At 46.4% G+C, this 23478-nt stretch overlaps 1 protein-coding gene across 1 annotated transcript; it reads left to right on the forward strand.

Moving 5' to 3' along the window:
- Positions 1-7121: 7121 nt before the first annotated feature.
- On the forward strand, positions 7122-12685 carry CCNO (cyclin O). The gene is made up of 3 exons (XM_077462723.1): positions 7122-7617; positions 8838-9023; positions 11453-12685. The coding sequence occupies exons 1-3, from the start codon at positions 7192-7194 to the stop codon at positions 11939-11941; spliced, it is 1101 nt and encodes a 366-aa protein (XP_077318849.1). The 5' UTR covers positions 7122-7191; the 3' UTR covers positions 11942-12685.
- The last annotated feature ends 10793 nt before the right edge of the window (positions 12686-23478 follow it).

Below are 23478 nucleotides of genomic sequence, written 5' to 3' on the forward strand. Positions count from 1 at the left end.
AATACTACAGCTGACTTTTAATAAATAGACACTCACCTGTCCCAGGGTCCAGCGATGTCGGCAGTCGAGACCGATCAATCGCTCGGGTCTTGGCTGCTGCCGCCGCCATTCTAAGTAAGTTCACTTCCCAGTTCCCTACTGCGCATGCGCGAGTCGCGCAGCGCACTAGGAATGGTCCGTGCTGTCTCTGGGACCCGTGTGTGTCCCAGCAGACAGCGCGGCAGGACAGGAAATGGCATAGACTCCCGTGGGAGTCTATGCCCGGAAGTGGGTGCAAATACCTGTCTTAGGGAGGGTCCAGATGAGCGGAAGTTCCACTTTAGGGTGGAACCCCACTTTAAGTATCCAGTCTGACCATTATTATGGGGGACACAATTGCCCAATGAAATTATGCAGTAGGTCTCGCTTGAATTCAAGCGATTACATTTTTTTCTACCTGCTCTGCTTACCCCCTTCTTCCCCTACATTTATGTCAGCTCTTTCTATGCTGTCTGTGGCTCTCTAAGTAAAATTATCCTATTTGTCCCGGGACCATTGTCATTAAGATAGGAAGTGATGGGAAATCCAAAGTATTTTCACGCCAGAACAAGTGCAGTAAATCCCAGAAAGCCTGTCATAGTCTAGCACAGGAGTGTCCAACCTTTTCACTCACCTGGGCCACATTGGAAGAAGAGGAATTTTCTTGGGCTGTACATAAAAAACACTAACAACAAGGCCCCATTCACACTCAGTGATTTTGAATCGCACTGCAATTATGGCAAAACACGTGTTTGGGAGCCATTCATTCTTATTCATTCATGGCACCTCAAGCACAGTGCAATTTTTACATGATTGGCGCACGCCAAACGCAGAAAAATGCATCACGTGAAGCTGTCACCCAAAAGAAGTTCCTGCTCTTTTTTGGGCGATAAGCTTTGTGTGGTGCTTTTTGCCACAATTGCAGTGAGATTTGGAATCGCATGCAGAGTTTCTGCGATTAAAATAAAAAAAAGTTTTATACCTACCTGCTCTGTGCAATAATATTGCAGAGTGGCCCTATACCTCTTCTTCTAGGGGTCCCCCGCTGGTGCTCTCCGTCTCCTTTTCTTCTGCGTGTGCTCCTATAGCAAACTGTGTGCTATGGGGCCACACCCGCAGACTCGGGCTGTGTGTATGCATAGACACACACCCCGCTCTCTTCACAGGATTTGACTGACAGCAGGAGGACTCAATGGTTCCCATTATTCTCAGCAAAGCTATGAGAGTGAGTAGAGGGGAGAAGAGACCTACAGCTGGGCACAGTGCTGGATTGATGGAGGAGTCAGGTAAGTGTTAGAGAAGAGGGTGGGGCTAAACTAGTATTGGAAGGTTTTTTATCTTAAAGAGGAAGTAAACCCTGATGGGTTTACTTCCTCTTTTTTTCCCTGCAAAGGTAAAGCATAATGGACTACTATGCATCGCATAGTAGCTCATTATGTGTCACTTACCTGACACAGGAGCCAGCGAAGTCGCCGCTGTCCCCTGTAGTCCGCCGCATCCATCTTGCTGGTGGCGTCTCGCAGCTCCGCCGAATGACAGCAGCGAAGCCGCGATGACGTCACTCCCGCGCATGCGCGCGGGAGTCGCGTCTCGCAGCTCCGCCGCTGTCATTCGGCGAAGCCGTCACTCCCGCGCATGCGCACGGGAGTCGACAAATTAGGCAGCTCCATTCTTGGACTTGCCGCGTTTAGTGCGCCTGCGGTGCCCATTTTCAGGCAAATATCTCCTAAACCATATAGGTTTAGGAGATATTGCTTGGACCTACAGGTAAGCCTTAATCTAGGCTTACCTGTAGGTCAAAGTGGTTTGTAAGGGTTTACAACCACTTTAAAGGGGTTGTAAAGGTTTGTTTTTTTATTTTCTAAATAGGTTCCTTTAAGCTAGTGCATTGTTGGTTCACTTACCTTTTCCTTCGATTTCCCTTCTAAATGTTTTTTTTCTTTGTTTTCTTTGTCTGAATTTCTCACTTCCTGTTCCTCCTCAGTAAGCTGTTCAGTAAGCTGTTCTGGCTGACTAAAGACCGCTCGGATGATGGTGTGAAGTTTACTGAGGAGAAACAGGAAGTGAGAAATTCAGACAAAGAAAAAAAACATTTAGAAGGGAAATCGAAGGAAAAGGTAAGTGAACCAACAATGAACTAGCTTAAAGGAACCTATTTAGAAAATAAAAAACGAAGCTTTACAACCCCTTTAATGCAGAGAATGCATTAAAGCAGAGTTCCACCGAAAAAACTGCACCTGCAGAGGAGGGGCCGAACATGGCATAGATCATTGCTGCAATCTATCGCTGGAAGTGAGAGCAAATACCTGGATTAGACAGGTATCTGCTTCCCCCTGAAAGGTGCCAAATGTGACACCGGAGGGGGGCGGAACTGGATAAACAGAAGTTTCATTTTTGGTGGAACTCCGCTTTAAGGTAAAAAAACCTAGAACCATCCTTGAGGATGGAATGCATCAAATGAGCAGTCTTATGCTCCATACACATGGTCAGACATTCCGACAACAAAATCCGTCTGATTTTTTCTAATGGACATTGGCCCAAACTTGTCTTGCATACACATGGTCGCACAAAGTTGTTGGAAAATCAGATTATTCAGAACGCGGTGACGTATAACACGTACGACGGGACTATAAAGAGGGCAGTAGCCAATAGCTTTCGTCTCTTAGTCTATTTTGAGCATGCGTGGCACTTTGCCCATCGGAATTGTCTACACACGATCGGAATAAGTCAGATGGAGCCCACACATGATTGGATTTTCTGACAACGTGATCCGATTGCACATTTTCCCGTCGGAAAATCCGACCATGTGTAGGGCAATATTCAGTGGAAGTAATGATGTAAGAGGAGCCTTGCGGGGGGTTTAAATGAAGTTCACTGAACCTGAAAGAAAAAAAACACAGCGGCACGTGGCCTGGACGTTTGTTCATGATTACACCTGACAAGTGTGGTCAGACAAGTTTTTTTACCTTTTAAAAAAATTGCTGAGTTGGCATAAATACAATAGAAAATCTTGTAAAGTGATACTCATTGTCACGACCAGGTAAGTAGTCAATGGGTCAAAGTCTTTGAATTCTTGGTACATTTAGACCTCGTTCACACTTGCGGTTGGGGGGTAAAAACAACACATGGTTGGGCTACACATTTGTATTTACAGCTCTCCAACCACTTCCTCCAAGCTGCAACTCATTCAATAAAGCCGCTGACAGCGGTCACATGATTGGAAAGTCTGCTTCTGCCTCCTGGCAGTATATCTTATGGCAGTGGCAGCGGTGGGTTAGACACACACATTCCTGACTGCTATAGCAGCTGAGAGTGAATGTACACTCCACATGCTATCAGCTTTCTGATGAAAGTGATCCAGTGACAGTACAGCCGCCTGATCTCTTTTTCCAGGCCAGTTGGGTGCCCAGGCAGCAGTGTGAATCAGATGTGAACAGGGAGGGTGATTGGCATGGTGGTGGGGGGGGGGGGGGCAATTACTGGAACCTATGCCCTGTAAGGCTGCCTCTGCAGCAGCTGAGAGCTGGCATCTTCTCCTCTCCCTCCTGCAGACTTTCAGCTGCTTCAGAAAAAGCCATACAGGGGATTGGTTCCAGTAATTGCCCCCCCCCCCCACCGTGTCAATCACCCTCCCTGTGCACCATACATTTACCCCTCATCCCAGCCCCCCCCTACCCCCACAGTGCTGCTGGATTTCCTTGTCTCCTTCATTCTAGCAGTTGCAAGCGGGGGAAGGGTCCGGCAAATATGTCCTATTTATCTGCCCCCTCCTTTCCTGAATGAACACAATGAGTGATCATTACCGATCACTCACTGTGTTCATTCATAACTGAAGCATAGTAAACTGTTACATATCACTGTGCTTGTCAGAGTGAGTGTAATAATTCTAGGGCCACTATTCATGGCTAACTCCAAAGAAATACCCTGTAGGGGATTTTAAAGTGTCATCTATGCAAAATATAAGGTATCAAAACTCAGTGTCATTTTGCAAGCATGTACAAGTTTAAAGCTTGACATGCTGGGTATCTATTTACTAGGTGCAGCCTCATATTTTGGGTTTTATCAAAAATAATAATTGTAGTCAAAGTTTTCACTTGCAAATGCAATACTCTAACTACCAAGGCCTGAGGTGTGCCTTGGCATAGCTGATCAGTATGCCTGAAAGAGAGGGCATACCCTGAATGTATGAATATGAAGAAAAGTGCCATGTGTATGAGTAAATGTGAAAATTGGGGGAAAAGGGTGGGTGGGTGGGAACCCTGAATACGAGCCGGCGCAGGATCAGGCAGAGGAGGAGGGACATGTATCCCTCAGACTCCTCCCACAAATGCAGGCTAGCCTGCGGCCAGCCTTCTTACTTAGTAATAAATAATAATAACAATTAATAATCTAATATGTTTTTTAATTGATAATTAAAATATTGAAACACCTGTAAACTATTGCGCAAACATAATGTGACGTAAAAAAAAAAAAAAAAAACTACCACAGTTTTATTCTCCAGGGCGTCTGCTTTCAGAAAATATACTGTATACTTTTGGGGGTTTTAACTAATCTTCGGGCCTAAAATTATTTTTTTAACCATGAGAGCAAAAAAAATAAAAAAATATTGTCACTAAAAGAGTTGGGGCTGGGGGACAACGGCATCAATGCTTTAAAGTAGAACTAAAGTCCGCAATAGTTACCCTCTGTTTTAACAGTCCAATGCCTGGAAGGTCCTGTTCTGGTGCTGGTTTTCAACCATCTTGATTGACTGGTTTGATTTGTACCCATCAAATGCAGCCTCACTGTGCCCCATCAAATGCAGCCTCACTGTGCCCCATCAAATGCAGCCTCACTGTGCCCCATCAAATGCAGCCTCACTGTGCCCCATCAAATGCAGCCTCACTGTGCCCCATCAAATGCAGCCTCACTGTGCCCCATCAAATGCAGCCTCACTGTGCCCCATCAAATGCAGCCGCACTGTGCCCCATCAAATCCAGCCTCACTGTGCCCCATCAAATCCAGCCTCACTGTGCCCCATCAAATCCAGCCTCACTGTGCCCCATCAAATCCAGCCTCACTGTGCCCCATCAAATGCAGCCTCACTGTGCCCCATCAAATGCAGCCTCGCTGTGCCCCATTAGTTCAGTTGAGTCCAGCAGCGGATCCACCTCCTCATAGGGATCTGATCCCCTCTGAACAGGTGGATGGCAGGGCCACGTCTGCTCCACTGATGCAGAGCGGACATGGACACAGACCGCTGTCCTCTATGGGCTGTTGGATGGAAACAGATCGCCTGTCCATTTCCATCCAACTGTCATCCGCCGCTCCATAGGGAGCAATTGATGGTCTGATTGGGTCCACCTGACAGTTTTATCAGGTCTGATCAGACCATCCATTGCTCTATATGAAGTGGCGGATGTCAGTGGACACGATTGGTGTCCATCAGTGTGAAAGGGGCCTAACAAAAAAGGGGTTAGTGATAGGGGCAAAGGTCATGGTCAGAGTCAAAGGTCGGGATCAAAGGTGAGGGTATTTTAGATTAGGGTTTAAAAAAAAGCATTCAAAAAATGAGTATCCCCCTAGGTTCAGACTAGAAACCTGCGATCCGTGCGCGTTTTCCACACTTTTCAAAATGCATTGCAATTGTGATCTGCAGCGGGTGTATAATGTTGTATATAATGTTGTATACAATGTTGTGTATAATGTTGTGTATAATGTTGTATACAATGTTGCTGCAGCTGTATAATTTCTATAACGGACTCAGGCCACGTTCACACTACACAAACGCACTCCAGATCCGTTTTTTTTTAATGCGTTCCGGTGTATTTTTGAATGCATTCCAGACGCTTTTTTTCTGGGTTTTTTTCACTGTACTGGGGTCCAGTGCGTTTTTTTCTCATTCCAGTACAATCCAGTGCAGGAAAAATCAGCATATTCTACTTTTTTTCTCTGAAACTGGAATGCCCCGGAACTGACTGCACTGGTGTGAACTATGCCATTGGAAGCCATATAACCTTCTTTCCATGAGTTTCTGATGCAGAAAACAAAAAACGCACTGGACTGCATGTGGTACGGACTGGATGTGGTGCGTTAAGTTACGACACCCCAAATGCAGGTCAGAAGGATCCAATAGTGTGGGGCAGGGCCGGGACAAGGGGTGGGCAGGAGGGGCAGCTGCCCTGGGCACTGTGGTATCATGTGGGGTGGGGGCGCCTCAAGGAGATGGGAGAAGGGGATTTGTGTTGGAAGGGGGAATTTTGGGGGAGGCAGGGGGTAAGTATTATTCTAAGAGGGGAAATGGGCAGGGGGGGGGGGGGCGGGGGTAGTGCCAAGGATGGTAATCTAGAGAGATTTGTTTTGGGAGGGGGGGTGGGAGAAGATTTGTGCTGGGGGGAAATGTGTATCAGGAGGGGAAAAGTTAGGACTAGAGGCTTTGTGATAGGAGGGGTGCATTTTTTGTTGGGGGGAGGCATTTGAGCCGGGGGATTTGGGGGAAAAGATTTGCGCGGCACAGTTTGGCATGTTCGCCCTGGGCTCTAGGTGACCTTGTCCTGGCACTGGTTTGGGGGGCTTTGGCTGGTAATAATCACATGCTAAAAATCCGACATACTAGTTGTACCAAAGTCAAAATGATGAGACAGGAAGTGAGGAGAAATCTCTCCAATGGGGACACTTTATAAACCTCCCTTACTCTATCCAATAACAATAATTGTCTATATTTTATTTCACCCTTTGTCATGAAAGTCATCATCCGACCTACAAATGTTTTTTTTCTAAACATGTAGAATTGTCTCCAGGTCTGAAGAGGTTAAATAGAATGTTCTGTTTATAGCAGAATCTATCTTTTCTATAACGGACGGTAAAGTTTGTTTTCAGATTCCAAACCGTCCCAGCCGACTAATGACCATAAACATGACACAATGACCCCTGAGGTAGGACTGTCTGTCTCTTGGTGCCTCCATGAGGGACCCCCGGCTGGGAGAGGAGGGGGCCAATCACAGAGCCGACGTCTCCATGGCAACAGACGGGCGCGTGCCTCCTCCAGCCGCGGGAGAAGGTTTCCCTCTCGAGCGGTTCTTTCGCCGGGAAAGCTCTTCCCGCTGACGTCATCATCCAGAGGTTCCCCCGCTCGGCCAATCAGCGGGGAGAACAGCTGGATATAAAAGCCGGAGCTGTCCGCCGTGCAGGTAAATGAGCGCCGCAGACATGGTGATGTGTAACATTAGAGAGTCCGAGCAACACCTCATAATGACAGGTGAGGGGCCCCGGAGCCCCAGCAAGAGGAAGAGGGAGGAGAGCACCCCGGAGGATGCGGGCAACGGCACCTTGTGTGACAGCGGCGGGCTGAGCCGGGGGGTGAAGAGAGCTCGGTACCGGAGACACAGGAAGCAGACTCTGGAGACCCGGAGCTGTGACTCAGGGGTGGGCGATCTGTATGAGACCCCCAGTCCTAGCCCTCGGTCCCCGGGCTATGAGACCCAAGAGGAGCCCTGTCCCAGGATCTCCCATAGACTGGACCTACACAACTTCACAGACTATGGAGAGGAGTGCTATGTGTTCTACAAGAGCCTGGAGGAGACCTACCTCACCCACCACTGCATGGACAACCAGCCCCAGGTAAGTGTCCTCTGTCCCCACCATACCTACCTCACCCACTACTGCATGGACAACCAGCCCCAGGTAAGTGTCCCCTGTCCCCATCATATATAGATTAGGGGGTCTCCAAATCCTTCAGTAAGAAGGCCACATCAAATATTTTACATATATTCAGCCCTCCATATATCAGAGTCCTTCCTTACATCAGTGCCCCCATCAGAGCTCCCCCTTTCATTGAGGTCCCCATCCGAATCCCCTCCTACATTACGGTCCCCATCAAGAACCCCCCCTTACATCCGGGTCCCCATGAAGAACCCCCCCTTACATCCGGGTCCCCATCAAGAACCCCCTCCCTTACATCAAATTTTGCATTAAAGCCCCCCTCTGAAAATCGTATGGAATTGCCCTGCACTTGTGAAACCTAGCCTATAATTGCACGTGTCCTAGAAACTTTGCTACCCTATGTTTTGTTTTCCATAGATGCTTTAAAAGCTTCTACAGGTTTTCAGTTTAGCAATAACCATGAATGAAGGGCCTGGGATTATTATTGCTCCCATTTGGGAGTTTCACCCTCTGTACTTGTCTTGTTTACTGTTATCACCAAGAGTGAAATTTAAAGAAAACCCCAAATTTCAGGTTCTAACCAAAACAGGAATAGAAGCAAAATCATCCAATGGGGACACTAGTTCTGGTGACAACTGGGGATTCCATCACTTTGTTCCTTTACTTCCTGTTTTGGCTAAAGGAAAGGAAGTAAAGAGATATCTCTCTGAAATAAATACAGAGTGTTAACCATTCATTACTCCATTCAAAATGATCAACAAAAAATATGTTTTAGTTCTTTAGAGCAAATTGCCTTGTCTATGCATTGGAACTACATTGGGTAACATTGGGGCTGGTGTGAATGGGCCCTGGTGGTTTGTTCTGTAACCATGTACTTCTACATAAATACTATACTATACATAAATACTCCTTTGTGTGTTTGTAGATTTTAGGAATTGTATTTAGCAATAGTAGTAGAGTATTGTACTGTGTTGGCCATCAACCAATACAGAACATTTGGAGTGTAATTGATAACCTTTATTGGCTAACTTGTATTAAGGATGATTTCTTCTTCAGGCCTTATTCATTTTACCTAGAAGTCATAAATAATGTTCTTCTGTTAGAAAACAAATGATAGGTTCCTAGAGATAATAATAAAAGGTTTATCCTGTATTTATGTCCTTGTGTTTCTCTTGCAGCTCAAACCCGAATCTCGCTGCAAACTGATCAGCTGGCTGATCCCCGTACATAAACACTTCAAGCTGGGCTTTGAATCCCTGTGCCTCGCCATCAATATCCTGGACCGCTTCCTGGCCTGCACCCCTGTGGCTACTGACTGCTTCCAGTTAGTGGGTGTCACCTCCTTGCTTATTGCTTGCAAACAGGTATGTACGGCATCCAGATAAATGTTTCTTTGTTTTCTGCATTACCACTGAGGATTTTAGAGAGGCATTAGGTGAAGATTGGTAAATTGCTAGCTATGTACTTTGCACAATGCAGACAGTAATGTTCTCCCACCTCCTGATAAATCCTCAAAATCAGAGTGCTGGCCCCTGGCAGTCGCTGGTTGCTCAAAAGAATTCACCAAAAATACTCTCAACGAGAAGGGGAAGCCGCACACTGTTTAAAAGCCTTGTACAACATTAAAGTTAAGTCCCCCCCCCCCCCCCCCCTCCAAAGATTAAAAGCCAGCAGCTACAAATACTGTAGCTGCTGACTTTTACTGTTAGGGCACTTATATGTCCAGGGAGCACGCGGGGTCTTCACCCAAGCTTTGCGGCTTCACAGCCTGTTTCCTACTCATCATGTGCGAATTGCGCTAAACTCTGTGGATAGGCCGGGCTTTGGAAGGGGGGAGTGGGGGCTGAACTTTCAGGTCACTTCACCACAGCAAACTGAGCCGGAAGTGGGAGCGGGTACCTGTCAAAATCAAGTACCCCTTCTGCAAAAGGTGCCAAATGTGGCAGTGGAGGGGGGAGGAGGCAGACAAGTGGAGCTTCCCCTTTTGGGTGGAGCTCTGATTTAAAGGGGTTGTAAAGGTAAATGTTTTTTCACCTTAATGCATTCTATGCATTAAGGTGAAAAAACATCTGACAGTGCCTGCGCCCCCAGCCCCCCGTTTTACTTACCTCACACCTCGAAAGTCCCACGCTCGTCCCCTGATGTCCTTTCCACCGTTCAGCCTGGCCGCTGATTGGCTGGAGTGGATGGATGGAAAGCAGCGCAGCCATTGGCTCGCGCTGCTGTCAATCACATCCACTGACGCGAAGCGCCGGGGGGCGGGGCAGTGTGATACAGCGAGCAGCTATAGCCGCCGGCTGTATCACGGGAGCGCGCCCGCAGATGCTTCTCACCATGCGAGGGAGCTCGCATGAATGTGAGAAGCACCTGCGGGAGGAAGCCGAGACAGCCACCGAGGGACCCCAGAAGAGCAGGTTCGGGGCCACTCTGTGCCAAACGAGCTGCACAGTGGAGGTAAGTATAACATGTTTGTTATTTAAAAAAAAAAGAAAAAAAAATTCACTTTACAATCCCTTTAAGCTCTCCAATACACAGACCATTGCACTTGGTTAGCAAAAACTTCAATGCGTTTTACTCCATGTGGAGCTTATTTGTAGGGTAAGAGTCACAGGGTAAGGCTAGGTTCACACTAGAGTGAGGTGCAGGAAACCCACGACCCGTGTGCGTTTCCTGCACCGTGTTAAAAACGCACTGCAGTTGAGATCTGTAGTCAGTGATAACTTATTGCCACCCAAAACTCAAGTTGCAAACGCTGTATGCTTGCCTGCACTTGATCGCATGGCACTTTTGTAGTGTGGTTGCTGTGCGTTTCCAAAAGTAGTGCATGCACTACTTTTGGTGTGATTTGAGCCCATTCAAAATTAATAGGTTCAAACGAAACCACACTGAATCGCATGTGAATTGCACTGGAATGTGTTGCTTGTTCCTGTGTGATTCATGGCGTGGATCGAAGTGAATCAGGGCTCCTGCACCTGTCAGTATCAATTTAATGAACTCAATGGATGGCTCATGAGATCTGGCATGTCACTGATGCTCAGAGATACATGTCAAACACAGACTCTCCATTTAACAAAAAAGATACATTGTCACCCAATGTGTTCTAGAATACCCCAGACTTTCACAGAAGACTACATTGTATCAAGTAGATTATTGTTATAATACAGCTCTACATGTCAATATGTGAAATCATAGTGGAAAGTAGTCTGTATTTGTATCTCTGTGCAGCAGGGAAAGCCATCTTACTAAATCTCATAATTGGATGTTTTCAACTGTACTGTATATTCTCAAACATGAAGCCATCCATCTAAGATTTTTACTACCACTAAAATCTTAATGTTTATTAAGACAATAATAAACCAATATGATCCACATGATCAGTTAGTATATTATTATTAAGGTACTTGTATAGCACCATAAATTTACGCAGCGCTTTACATATACATTGTACATTCACATCAGCCCCTACCCTCAAGGAGCTTACAAACAAAGGTCCCTAACCCACACACACACAATATATATATATATATATATATATACATATATATATATATATATATATATATATATATATATATATCATCTCATAGCAATCCAATACCAACACAGAGAACTCATAGTGATCCATATTTCCATTTTACTAGCTATCCATTCAGGAAAATGGGGGGGGGGGGGGGGGGTAGAGAATGTGTAATAGAAGCAAGCACTATAGTATTCACCATGGTCACATCTACACAGTAATGATTTAACTGCTTTATACATTATGTCTTTACTAATATTGCACTCTTCCTTTCAGGTGGAGACACGGCCACCCCGAGTGAAGCAGCTGCTAGCCTTGTGCTGTGATACCTTCTCCAGAGAGCAGCTCTGCAATCTTGAATGCATCATCTTGCTTAAACTCAAATTCCAGATGGCAGCGCCAACTATTAACTTCTTCCTGCAGCACTTCTCCCTCCTTCAGGTTGCTGATGGTCACCCCTCAGATGCTGATCTATCCCAAGCATCCAGGTCCCTAGCTGTAGCCAAAGGCATTGCAGAACTGAGCTTGGCTGATTATGCCTTTAACTCATACCCACCATCGCTAATGGCGGTTTGTTGTTTGGCACTCTCAGAACGCATGTTGGGCAGTGAAAGGCCTATCAGTGTGCAGAGCAGCGGCTACTGTGAGAGCCAACTGCAAGAGTGCATGGACAAGATTGACTTGCTTATCTCCCTAAATCGAGATTCTTTGCATCGCCTGCTGCCCAATGAACTCCCTGAGAAGAGTATGGATGTGGATAATTAAAGGTCCAACTTCACCAAAACTAATGGTTTTGGGTAGGGAGCTGTGGGTGGAAATGCCTTCTGGCCTTTAAAATCTCTTGATGGTCCCAGTGGTGATCTTTTCTTCTGCCCACACAGCCATAACAAGGTGTTACTCCTGAACAGGAATCCCTGAATTATCCCCATTGTGCGATAATACTATATGCATATGTTTTGCAATGGCAGTTGGGCAGAGTTGGAAATTCTAGTGAAAGTTTCTCACCACTGGAGCCCTTGAGAAATGTAAGAATCAACCCATAATTCATACCAATAATCACACCAAACTGAGATCTGTTTGGGAAGGTATCAACCTTCAAGTTTGCTGTGCTATATACTTTTGTTAAGTTGTTAACATTAGGTGAACCATGTCCAACGTTTAATGCAATGTAAAAGGCTGCTAAAAAGTCTAATTTATTAACAATACAATGAAGTACTTAATTTTATTTAAAGGATACCGAGGTGCTTCCAATCTAACAGTATTGCGTTTTAGCCAAGTACTTGAATTTTTTAATTTATTTGTAGTGCAATATTTTTCTCTGTGTTAGAGTTTTAAAATCAAGTATGAAACATGACGCGTAACTTATAGCATTTATTTCTGCTGATTTACATTGCTACTAATGTAATTTGCACTGATATTTTACACATTTATATACTTTTTGTATATAATAATACATTCACTGTTTATATTAAACATTATTGACAATGTAATAAAATTAATTTACTGACTGTTGACAGTACAAGAATGAATAAATCAGTTCATCATCCAGACCTGTGTGCTGTGTACAGATATAAATATGATATAGAATTAAAAAAAATGATTGTATGTACAGTATCTCACGAAAGTGTGTACACCCCTCACATTTTTGTAAATCTTTTATTCTATCTTTTCCTGTGACAACACTGAAGAAATTACACTTTTCTACAATGTAAAATAGTGAGTGTACAGCTTGTATAACAGTGTAAATTTGCTGTCCCCTCAAAATAACTCCACACACAGCCATTAATGTCTAAACCACTGGCAACAAAAGTGAGTACACCCCTAAGTGAAAAGGTCCAAATTGGGCCCAATTAGCCATTTTTCCTCCCCGGTGCCATGTGACTCATTTAGTGTTCTCAGGTGTGAATGGGGAGCAGGTGTGTTAAATTTGGTGTTATTGCTCTCACTCTCACATACTGGTCTCTGGAAGTTCAATATGACACCTCATGGCAAAGAACTCTCTAAGGTTATGAAAAACATAAAGATGGCCTAGGCTAAAAGAAGATTGCCAAGACCCTGAAACTGAGCTGCAGCACGGTGGCCAAGACCATACAGTGGTTTAACAGAACAGGTTCCACTCAGAACAGATCTCGCCATGGTTTACCAAAGAAGTTGGGTGCACGTACTCAGGGGGGAGCAGGCAGGACTGGACTGGGAATAAAAACCAGCCTTGGAAAAAATGTCATACCAGCCCATAGCATTATTATACCGGCCCACCATCATAACGTCATTATTTCCTTGTTCATGAAAGGGAAAACCATGCAATTTAAGAAGTGTATATATATATATATATATATATATATATATATACACACACACATAGAAGGCAGATATGAAAGCACAAAGGGCTATATATATATATATATATATAAAGCTGATTCCAGTTAGAAGTGGTAAAATTGGTCGATCATCAAGGGGCACCCCAGGAACGTGTGTGTGTGTGTGTGGGGGTGGGGGGGGGGGGGAGGGTGGTAACGCCAACTCTGGTATCCAGAGACCACCTTCCTCAGAAAGAATGGGGGGTTACTGATATAAGGGGGAAACCTTTATATCACTGCCCCCTTAAATTATAATATTTACCCCCCCCCCCCTGTACATCAGTGACCCTAATCCTCTCAGGTGCTCAGTTAGACGGCTCCAGGTTGGTTGCTCTGGTTTTATCCTATAGTCTCCTCTCCACAATCCACACACGTCTGACTTCTCCCATGACCCCCATCCTGGCAGCACTCCCACTTTTAACTCCTCTCCAGACTCCCCCTCAGAAACTGCAGACATGATATAAGACAAGAGATAGTCAGAGGTTGCGGACATGGTACAAGAGATGGTTAGAGATTGAGGACATGATACAAGTGATGTTTAGAGACTGAGAACAGAATACAAGAGATAGCTAGAGACTGAGGACATAATACAAGAGATGTTTAGAGACTGTGAACATGATACAAGAGATGGTTAGTGACTGAGGACAGGATACAAGAGATGGCTAGAGACAGAGGATATGATACAAGAGATGGTTAGAGACTGAGAACATGATACAAGAGATGGTTAGAGACTGAGAACAGGATACAAGAGATGGGTAGAGACTGAGGACATGATACAAGAGATGGTTAGGGACTGAGAACAGGATACAAGAGATGGGTAGAGAGAGACTGAGAACATGATACAAGAGATGATCAGAGGCTGTGGACATGATGCAAGAGATTGTCAGAGGCTGCAGGCATGATACAGTAGATGTCAGAAGCTGCAGACATGATACAGGAGGTGTCAGAGGCTGGGGGCATGGTACAGGAGATGGTTAGAGACTGAGGACATCATACTAAAGACGGCCAGAGACTGCAGACATAGTACAAGAGATGGCTAGAGACTGCAGACATGAAACAAGAGATCAATGCAGCCTCATCAGTGTCCATCAAATGCAGCCTCACTGTGCCTGTTATATCAGCCTCACTGTGCCCATCAAATGCAGCTTTATGGTGCCCATCAATGCAGCCTCTCTGTGCCCATCATTGCAGCCTCACTGTGTCCATCAATGCAGCCTTGCTGTGTCCAGGACAGAGGGAGGGGAGCACTGCAGCTGCCGCTCAAAGCGGCCCCAGGTCAGATGGCCTACCGGGAAGTTTCCCGGTATCCCGGTAGGCTAGTCCGGCCCTGGGAGCTGGTACCTTGTTTTGACAAGTACCCACTCCCACTTCTGGTCAGTTTGCCCTCTCCTTCCCCTGCAGCCTACTGGGACACATTCACAAAGCACAGTGCATCTTGGGCATGCGCAGTAGGCAACCAAGCCGGTTTCCCTTACTTACAATGCTAGCTCCTGCAATCTAACACGACAAGAATAGGCTCGGCTCAGGATACCAGTGGGTCCCTGGACAGGTAAGTGTCCTTAAATTAAAAGTCAGCAGCTACAGTATTTGTAGCTGCTGACTTTTAATTTTTTTTGGGGGGGAGCCTGAAGCTTCTCTTTGATTAGTTGGACACCACACTGACACCAAGACTGTGACACATTCTTATTTAAAGCAGAACTAAACTCAATGATTTAACTGTTTCCCAAAAGCAGTTACATTCAGGGCATGCTTTAAATGATAACTGTCAAACCAATAAATGCCTGGTGTCATAACTGATTCACGCACAACACCATGGCAGCTACAGATGACACAGAGGCTAAGATGGCATCTTCCTCGGCTGTAAAGGATAGGATTTAATTCTGCTTTAAAACATACACAATGCCCAAATTAAAGCTAAACTCCAGAAAAGACACACATGGCTACAGCTATGAAATCATTATTACATCATTAAATGTCATTTTTAAATACAGGCAGTGCGAGTACCTGAATGTGCAGTTCTTGTACAGCAGAAATGGGGTGTGAGAGGAGGAGGCAGTACAAAAAGCTAATCATGAGGTAAGTACTGGGCCCCTTGCACCCAGACTGTCTAGGATCTCTCCCAGCATTTTAGTGCGCTCAGGAGGGACAAGTGCAATGTCCAGACCTGCAAAGTCTATGGCAGGCTGCAGTGGATGAGGCTGAATGCTGTACCAAGTGGTACCCACATTTTTCCCTGGTTCACATTGATGCGGGATTGAAATCATGCGAGTTCAGTGTCAGTCTAACGATTTCAGGGACATCTGTGCGGTTTCCTGCACAGATGTCTATTGAAATCGCACCTGAAATCGCCAAAAGTAGTACAGAAACTACTTTTGGGAATTGGTGTGGGGCCGCAAAGTTGGCGCCGCACAGTTTCGGATGGTTCCATCGCCGGCGATAGCCGCCGATTTAGCATGACATGTCAAATCACATCAATGTGAACCAAAGCTTAGTGCCCTGTACATTCAGGGATGAATTCCTGGAATGCAGAAATGCTTTCTGTACATTCGTCCCTGAATGCACTAACATCACCACCATTACTAGTAGAAAAGTCAATAATAATAAAAATGTCATAAATCTGTCCCCTATTTTGTAGACCCTATAACTTTTGTGCAAACCAATATACGCTTATTGCTATTTTTTTACCAAAAATATACAGAAGAATACATATCGGCCTAAACTGAGGAGAAAATGTTTTTTTTTTTTAAAACATGGGGTATTTATTATAGCAAAAAAGTAAAAGATATTGGGGGTTATTTACGAAAGGCAAATGCACTTTGCACGGCAAGTGCACTTGGAAGTGCAGTCACTCTAAATCTAAGGGGTAGATCTGAAATGAGGGGAAGCTCTGCTGATTTTATTTATCCAATCATGTGCAAGCTAAAATGCTGTTTTTTATTTTCCTTGCATGCCTCCTTCAGATCTACAGCGACTTTACTTCTAAGTGCACTTTCAGTGCAAAGTGGAGTTTCCTTTAGTAAATAACCCCCATTGTATTTTTTTTTTTTGTTTATTGTCGCTTTTCTTTTGTTTATAGCGGAAAAAAAAATTGCAGAGGTGATCAAATATCACCAAAATAAAGCTCTATTTGTGGGAAAAAAAGGACGCAAATTTAGTTTGGGTGCAGTGCCGCATTCATTTATGTAAAACCTTTATCCCTAAAAGAAAGAAAACTGTTGTTATAACTGATTATGTTAATCTAAATCTACTAGTACATCTAACACTACCCTCCCCCATACTGACAATGGTGCTATCCAAGGGTGGCTCTGCTGCTTCTCCATCCAGAGCTGAGATACCCTCAAGCTGGGTACACACACTAAGTTTTTTTTTTTATTCAACCCAGTGAGCTGAATGAAAAAAAACTTTACAGATTGCTGCACCAACACAAGCGATGTTGGTGCGGTAATCTCTCCCACTGTGCTAATGTATTCTGACAGAGGGACTGGGGCTGGGACTCCCCCCCCACCAAAGCTCACTGGCCAGCACTGGCATTGATCGCTTGCTGGTCAGATGCTGGTTTTCCAGCATTCCCATTCAAAAGAAGTTGGGCATGAGCATGGCTTCTGTCGGACAGACAGCTCTACACACTGAATGTTGGACAGATCCTGGTGAACAAGCCAATATTTGGATAGTATGTACCAAGCTTAAAGCCTGGCACAACAGGTAAAACCCGTACACACCAGCCGAATATCGGGTGGCATCGGTCGGTTCAATAGAAATTGGCTGATATTCGGTTGTCAGTCCAACAGAAGCCAACCAAATGTCCGGTTGTGTTGAAGAGACATGACCAAAAAAAGAGCTGTCAATCGGCATCCAATCAGTGCTGACTGGTGTGTTCTGGCGGGGGGCGTCCCCCTTTCAGAACACAAAAGCTCAGCAGGGGAGATCTCCATACTAACATTGGATTGTTAGTACAGCGGCTCCTCCTGAGCTCTTCAGTTTTTTCTCCGTTCAGCCTGCTGGATTGAACAAAAAAAACCGAGCAGCTCATGAGGAGGTCTCTGTACTAACTATTCAATGTTAGTACAGCGATCTCCCCTCTGTGCTCTTGTGTTCTGACAGGGGGGTGGCCCCCTGCCAGGACACACCTGTCAGCACTTGCAGCCATTGGCTAAGAGCGCTGATCAGAGGCCGATCGGCTGCTGGTTTTCCAGCATGCTAATTCTACAGAAGCCTGCCATGAGATCAGCTTCTGTCAAACAAGTACCTGTACACATGACCGGAATGTGGGCCGGTGTCCCATCATATAAGGTTCCCCATCAGATAGTGTCCGCTGCGCACTACACAGCAACACAGATTCCGAAAATAGCCGAGGATGAACGGCGCCTGCGCCGTGAGTCCAGGTTCTAGCCCCACCATCCAAGTGGACATAGAGTAGGAATAAAAAAGAGCAGCGAGGCAGAGCCCGAAACGTGGCGAGCAAAGCTCGCCAGCGAGGGGTCCTCTAATTTTCACAACCCTATGTCCGCTTGGATGGTGGGGCTACCACCTCCACTCATGGCGCAGGCGCCGTTCAGCTTCGGAGATTTTCCGAAGCTTCTTCTGCCCCGTACTGCGCATGCGGACGCTATATGATGGCAGGACACTATCTGCCAGAACACTGGGATCTACTGTACTGGCTGATGTTGGCCGATATTCATGTGTATGTGTACTATTTGATTTTCTTTTTGTTCAACCCAGCAAGCTGAACGAAAAAAAACCTGAAGAGCTCAGGAGGCGCTTGCAGTACTAACAATCTGATGTTAGTACAGCGATCTCCCCCACTGAGCTATTGTGTTCTGCTGGTGGGGATGGGGAACACACCAATCAGCTGATCGCATGCTGATCAGCAGACCTTTCTCAGTCAAGTCAAAAGCTGAACGATCATCTTCTGTCGGACCGGCTGCCGTACACATGGGCCGAACATCAGGCCGATATTCGGCTCGTGTGTACCGTGATTCAGGCTGGAGGTGTGTTATAGTCCAGATCATCAGGTCAAAATAATAGGAAAAAAGTCCAGAAAAGAAAACGAAAGCAGCCACACATATAAGGATTGATAAACTACAAAATATTCCATGGTGTGTTCCCCATTCCCACCTGTTCTTAGGTTTAGAATGGCTTCAATTCTCTTCTTTGCAGGGAGGACAACTTTATTTTATTTAGTAACCAAATCACCATGTGAGAGCTGCCCTGAATGAATGGACACAACTCAGTACCTGTGTGCAAAGCCTCAGACAGAAGCTGCCATCCTCTAAGTCTCATGCTGAAACTCCTTTCCAGTGAAGGTGAATCTCATACATCATATAATACAGATTTACTACAAGTCAGTACTAGGCAGATTTCCCATCACTGGCACCGAACCAGTGTGCAGCCTGGAGTGGGGATGGCATCTCCTGGCACATGTCTGTGTCTTTGGGAGGGATTCCCTATATATATTCATCTCACTGACTTTACACATTTCTCCCCAGATCTCCCCTCCTAGAAGCCTGACACCCCCCACCCCACCCCCTCTACCTACAAATCACTGACAGTTCCTGTGTCCTGCAGCTCCAACCATGCCATGTGATTAGATCTCTGACCTCACCAGACATCACACATCGGAGACGTTGGTTTCTGTGTACATTAATGACATGGGACAGATGGCAACACAGCGGAGCCAACCAGGGCGCCAATCCAGAGACAAAGGGCGCAGGAGAGGAGAGGCGGCGCTGTCCCCGGGGCAGTGCGGACCGGGCACAGCGCCTCTTCTGACCGGGAAATAGCGCCACCTGCAGAGATCACTGAACAACTGCACCAGAGACACCGACCCACATACCAGTACTACACAGACCTGTCCTATCATCCCTACCAGGGACCAACACATACCCACCCTATCACCATACAGACCAGTCCTATCATCATCCATACTAGGGACCAACACATGCCCACCCTATCACCATACAGACCAGTCCTATCATCATCCATACTAGGGACCAACACATGCCCACCCTATCACCATACACACCAGTCCTATCATCCCTACCAGGGACCAACACATACCCACCCTATCACCATACACACCAGTCCTATCATCATCCATACTAGGGACCAACACATACCCACCCTATCACCATACAGACCAGTCCTATCATCATCCATACCAGGGACCAACACATACCCACCCTATCACCATACACACCAGTCCCAGCATCCTCCATACCAGGGACCAACACATACCCACCCTATCACCATACACACCAGTCCTATCATCATCCATACCAGGGACCAACACATACCCACCCTTTCACCATACACACCAGTCCTATCATCCCTACCAGGGACCAACACATACCCACCCTATCACCATACACACCAGTCCTATCCTCCCTACCAGGGACCAACACATACCCACCCTATCACCATACACACCAGTCCAACCCATTATCCATACCAGGGACCAACACATACCCACCCTATCACCATACATACCAGTCCTATCATAATTCATACTAGGGACCAACACATGCCCACCCTATCACCATACACACCAGTCCTATCATCCCTACCAGGGACCAACACATACCCACCCTACCACCATACACACCAGTCCTACCATTATCCATACCAGGGACCAACACATACCCACCCTATCACCATACAGACCAGTCCTATCATCATCCATACAAGGAACCAACACATACCCACCCTATCACCATACACACCAGTCCTATCATCATCCATACCAGGGACCAACACATACCCACCCTACCACCATACACACCAGTCCTACCATTATCCATACCAGGGACCAACACATACCCACCCTATCACCATACACACCAGTCCTATCATGCCTACCAGGGACCAACACATACCCACCCTATCACCATACACACCAGTCCCAGCATCCTCCATACCAGGGACCAACACATACCCACCCTATCACCATACACACCAGTCCTATCATCATCCATACCAGGGACCAAAACATACCCACCCTATCACCATACAGACCAGTCCTATCATCATCCATACAAGGAACCAACACATACCCACCCTATCACCATACACACCAGTCCTATCATCATCCATACCAGGGACCAACACATACCCACCCTACCACCATACACACCAGTCCTACCATTATCCATACCAGGGACCAACACATACCCACCCTATCACCATACACACCAGTCCTATCATGCCTACCAGGGACCAACACATACCCACCCTATCACCATACACACCAGTTCCAGCATCCTCCATACCAGGGACCAACACATACCCACCCTATCACCATACACACCAGTCCTATCATCATCCATACCAGGGACCAAAACATACCCACCCTATCACCATACACACCAGTCCTATCATACTTACCATGGACCAACACATACCCACCCTATCACCATACACACCAGTCCCAGCATCCTCCATACCAGGCACCAACACATACCCACCCTATCACCATACACACCAGTCCTATCATCATCCATACCAGGGACCAAAACATACCCACCCTATCACCATACACACCAGTCCTATCACCATGCATACCAGGGACCAAAACGTACCCACTCTTTCACCATACACACCAGTCCTATCATCATTCATACCAGGGACCAACACATACCCACCCTATCACCATACACACCAGTCATATCATCATCCATACCAGGGACCAACACATACCCACCCTTTCACCATACACACCAGTCCTATTATCCCTACCTGGGACCAACACATACCCACCCTATCACCATACACACCAGTACCAGCATCCTCCATACCAGGGACCAAAACATACCCACCCTATCACCATACACACCAGTCCTATCATCCCTACCATGGACCAACACATACCCACCCTATCACCATACACAGCAGTCCTATCATCCCTACCAGGGACCAACACATACCCACCCTATCACCATACACACCAGTCCCAGCATCCTCCATACCAGGGACCAACACATACCCACCCTATCACCATACACACCAGTCCTATCATCATCCATACCAGGGACCAAAACATACCCACCCTATCACCATACACACCAGTCCCAGCATCCTCAATACCAGGGACCAAAACATACCCACCCTATCACCATACACACCAGTCCTATCATCCCTACCATGGACCAACACATACCCACCCTATCACCATACACACCAGTCCTATCATCCCTACCAGGGACCAACACATACCCACCCTATCACCATACACACCAGTCCCAGCATCCTCCATACCAGGGACCAACACATACCCACCCTATTACTATACACACCAATCCTATCATCATCTATACCAGGGACCAAACATACCCACTCTATCACCATACACACCAGTCCTATCATCCCTACCAGGGACCAACACATACCCACCCTATCACCATACACACCAGTCCCAGCATCCTCCATACCAGGGACCAACACATACCCACCCTATCACCATAAACACCAGTCCTATCATCATCCATACCAGGGACCAACACATACCCACCCTTTCACCATACACACCAGTCCCAACATCCTCCATACCAGGGACCAAAACATACCCACCCTATCATCATACACACGAGTCCTATCATCCCTACCAGGGACCAACACATACCCACCCTATCACCATACACACCAGTCCTATCACCATCCATTCCAGGGACCAACACATACCCACCCTTTCACCATACACACCAGTCCTATCATTACTACCAGGGACCAACACCTACCCACCTTATCACCATACACATCAGTCCCAGCATCCTCCCTACCAGGGACCAACACATACCCACCCTATCACCATACACACCAGTCCTATCATCCCTACCAGGGACCAACACATACCCACCCTATCACCATACACACCAGTCCCAGCACCCTCCATACCAGGGACCAACACATACCCACCCTATCACCATACACACCAGTCCTATCATCATCCATACCAGGGACCAATACATACCCACCCTATCACCATACACACGAGTCCTATCATCCCTTCCAGGGACCAACACATACCCACCCTTTCACCATACACACCAGTCCTATCATCCCTACAAGGGACCAACACATACCCACCCTATCACCATACACACCAGTCCAATCATCATCCATACCAGGGATCAACACATACCCAACCTTTCACCATCCATACCAGTCCTATTATCCCTACCAGGGACCAACACATACCCACCCTATCACCATACACACCAGTCCCAGCATCCTCCATACCAGGGACCAAAACATACCCACCCTATCATCATACACATGAGTCCTATCATCCCTACCAGGGACCAACACATACCCACCCTATCACCATACACACCAGTCCTATCACCATCCATACCGGGGACCAAAACATACCCACTCTTTCACCATACACACCAGTCCTATCATAATCTATACCAGGGACCAACACATACTCACCCTTTCACCATACACACCAGTGCTATCATCCCTAACAGGGACCAACACATACCCACCTTATCACCATACACATCAGTCCCAGCATCCTCCCTACCAGGGACCAACACATACCCACCCTATCACCATACACACCAGTCCTATCATCCCTACCAGGGACCAACACATACCCACCTTATCACCATGCACATCAGTCCCAGCATCCTCCCTACCAGGGACAAACACATACCCACCCTATCACCATACACACCAGTCCTATCATCCCTACCAGGGACCAACACATACCCACCCTATCACCATACACACCAGTCCCAGCATCCTCCATACCAGGGACCAACACATACCCACCCTATCACCATACACACCAGTCCTATCATCATCCATACCAGGGACCAACACATACCCACCCTATCACCATACACACGAGTCCTATCATCCCTTCCAGGGACCAACACATACCCACCCTTTCACCATACACACCAGTCCTATCATAATCCATACCAGGGACCAACACATACCCAC

This window comes from Lithobates pipiens, unplaced genomic scaffold, assembly GCF_037356315.1.
Source record: "Lithobates pipiens isolate NorthernLeopardFrog02 unplaced genomic scaffold, aLitPip1_a1.2 Scaffold_3, whole genome shotgun sequence".
Lineage (NCBI taxonomy): Eukaryota > Metazoa > Chordata > Amphibia > Anura > Ranidae > Lithobates > Lithobates pipiens.

Bases quoted from the DNA above. Each gene is read 5' to 3' on its own strand.
- CCNO (XM_077462723.1), top strand. From the start codon at position 7,192: ATGAGCGCCGCAGACATGGTGATGTGTAACATTAGAGAGTCCGAGCAA. The intron at 7,618-8,837 runs GTAAGTGTCCTC...TTTCTCTTGCAG, and splicing joins GCATGGACAACCAGCCCCAG to CTCAAACCCGAATCTCGCTG. The intron at 9,024-11,452 runs GTATGTACGGCA...TCTTCCTTTCAG, and splicing joins TGCTTATTGCTTGCAAACAG to GTGGAGACACGGCCACCCCG.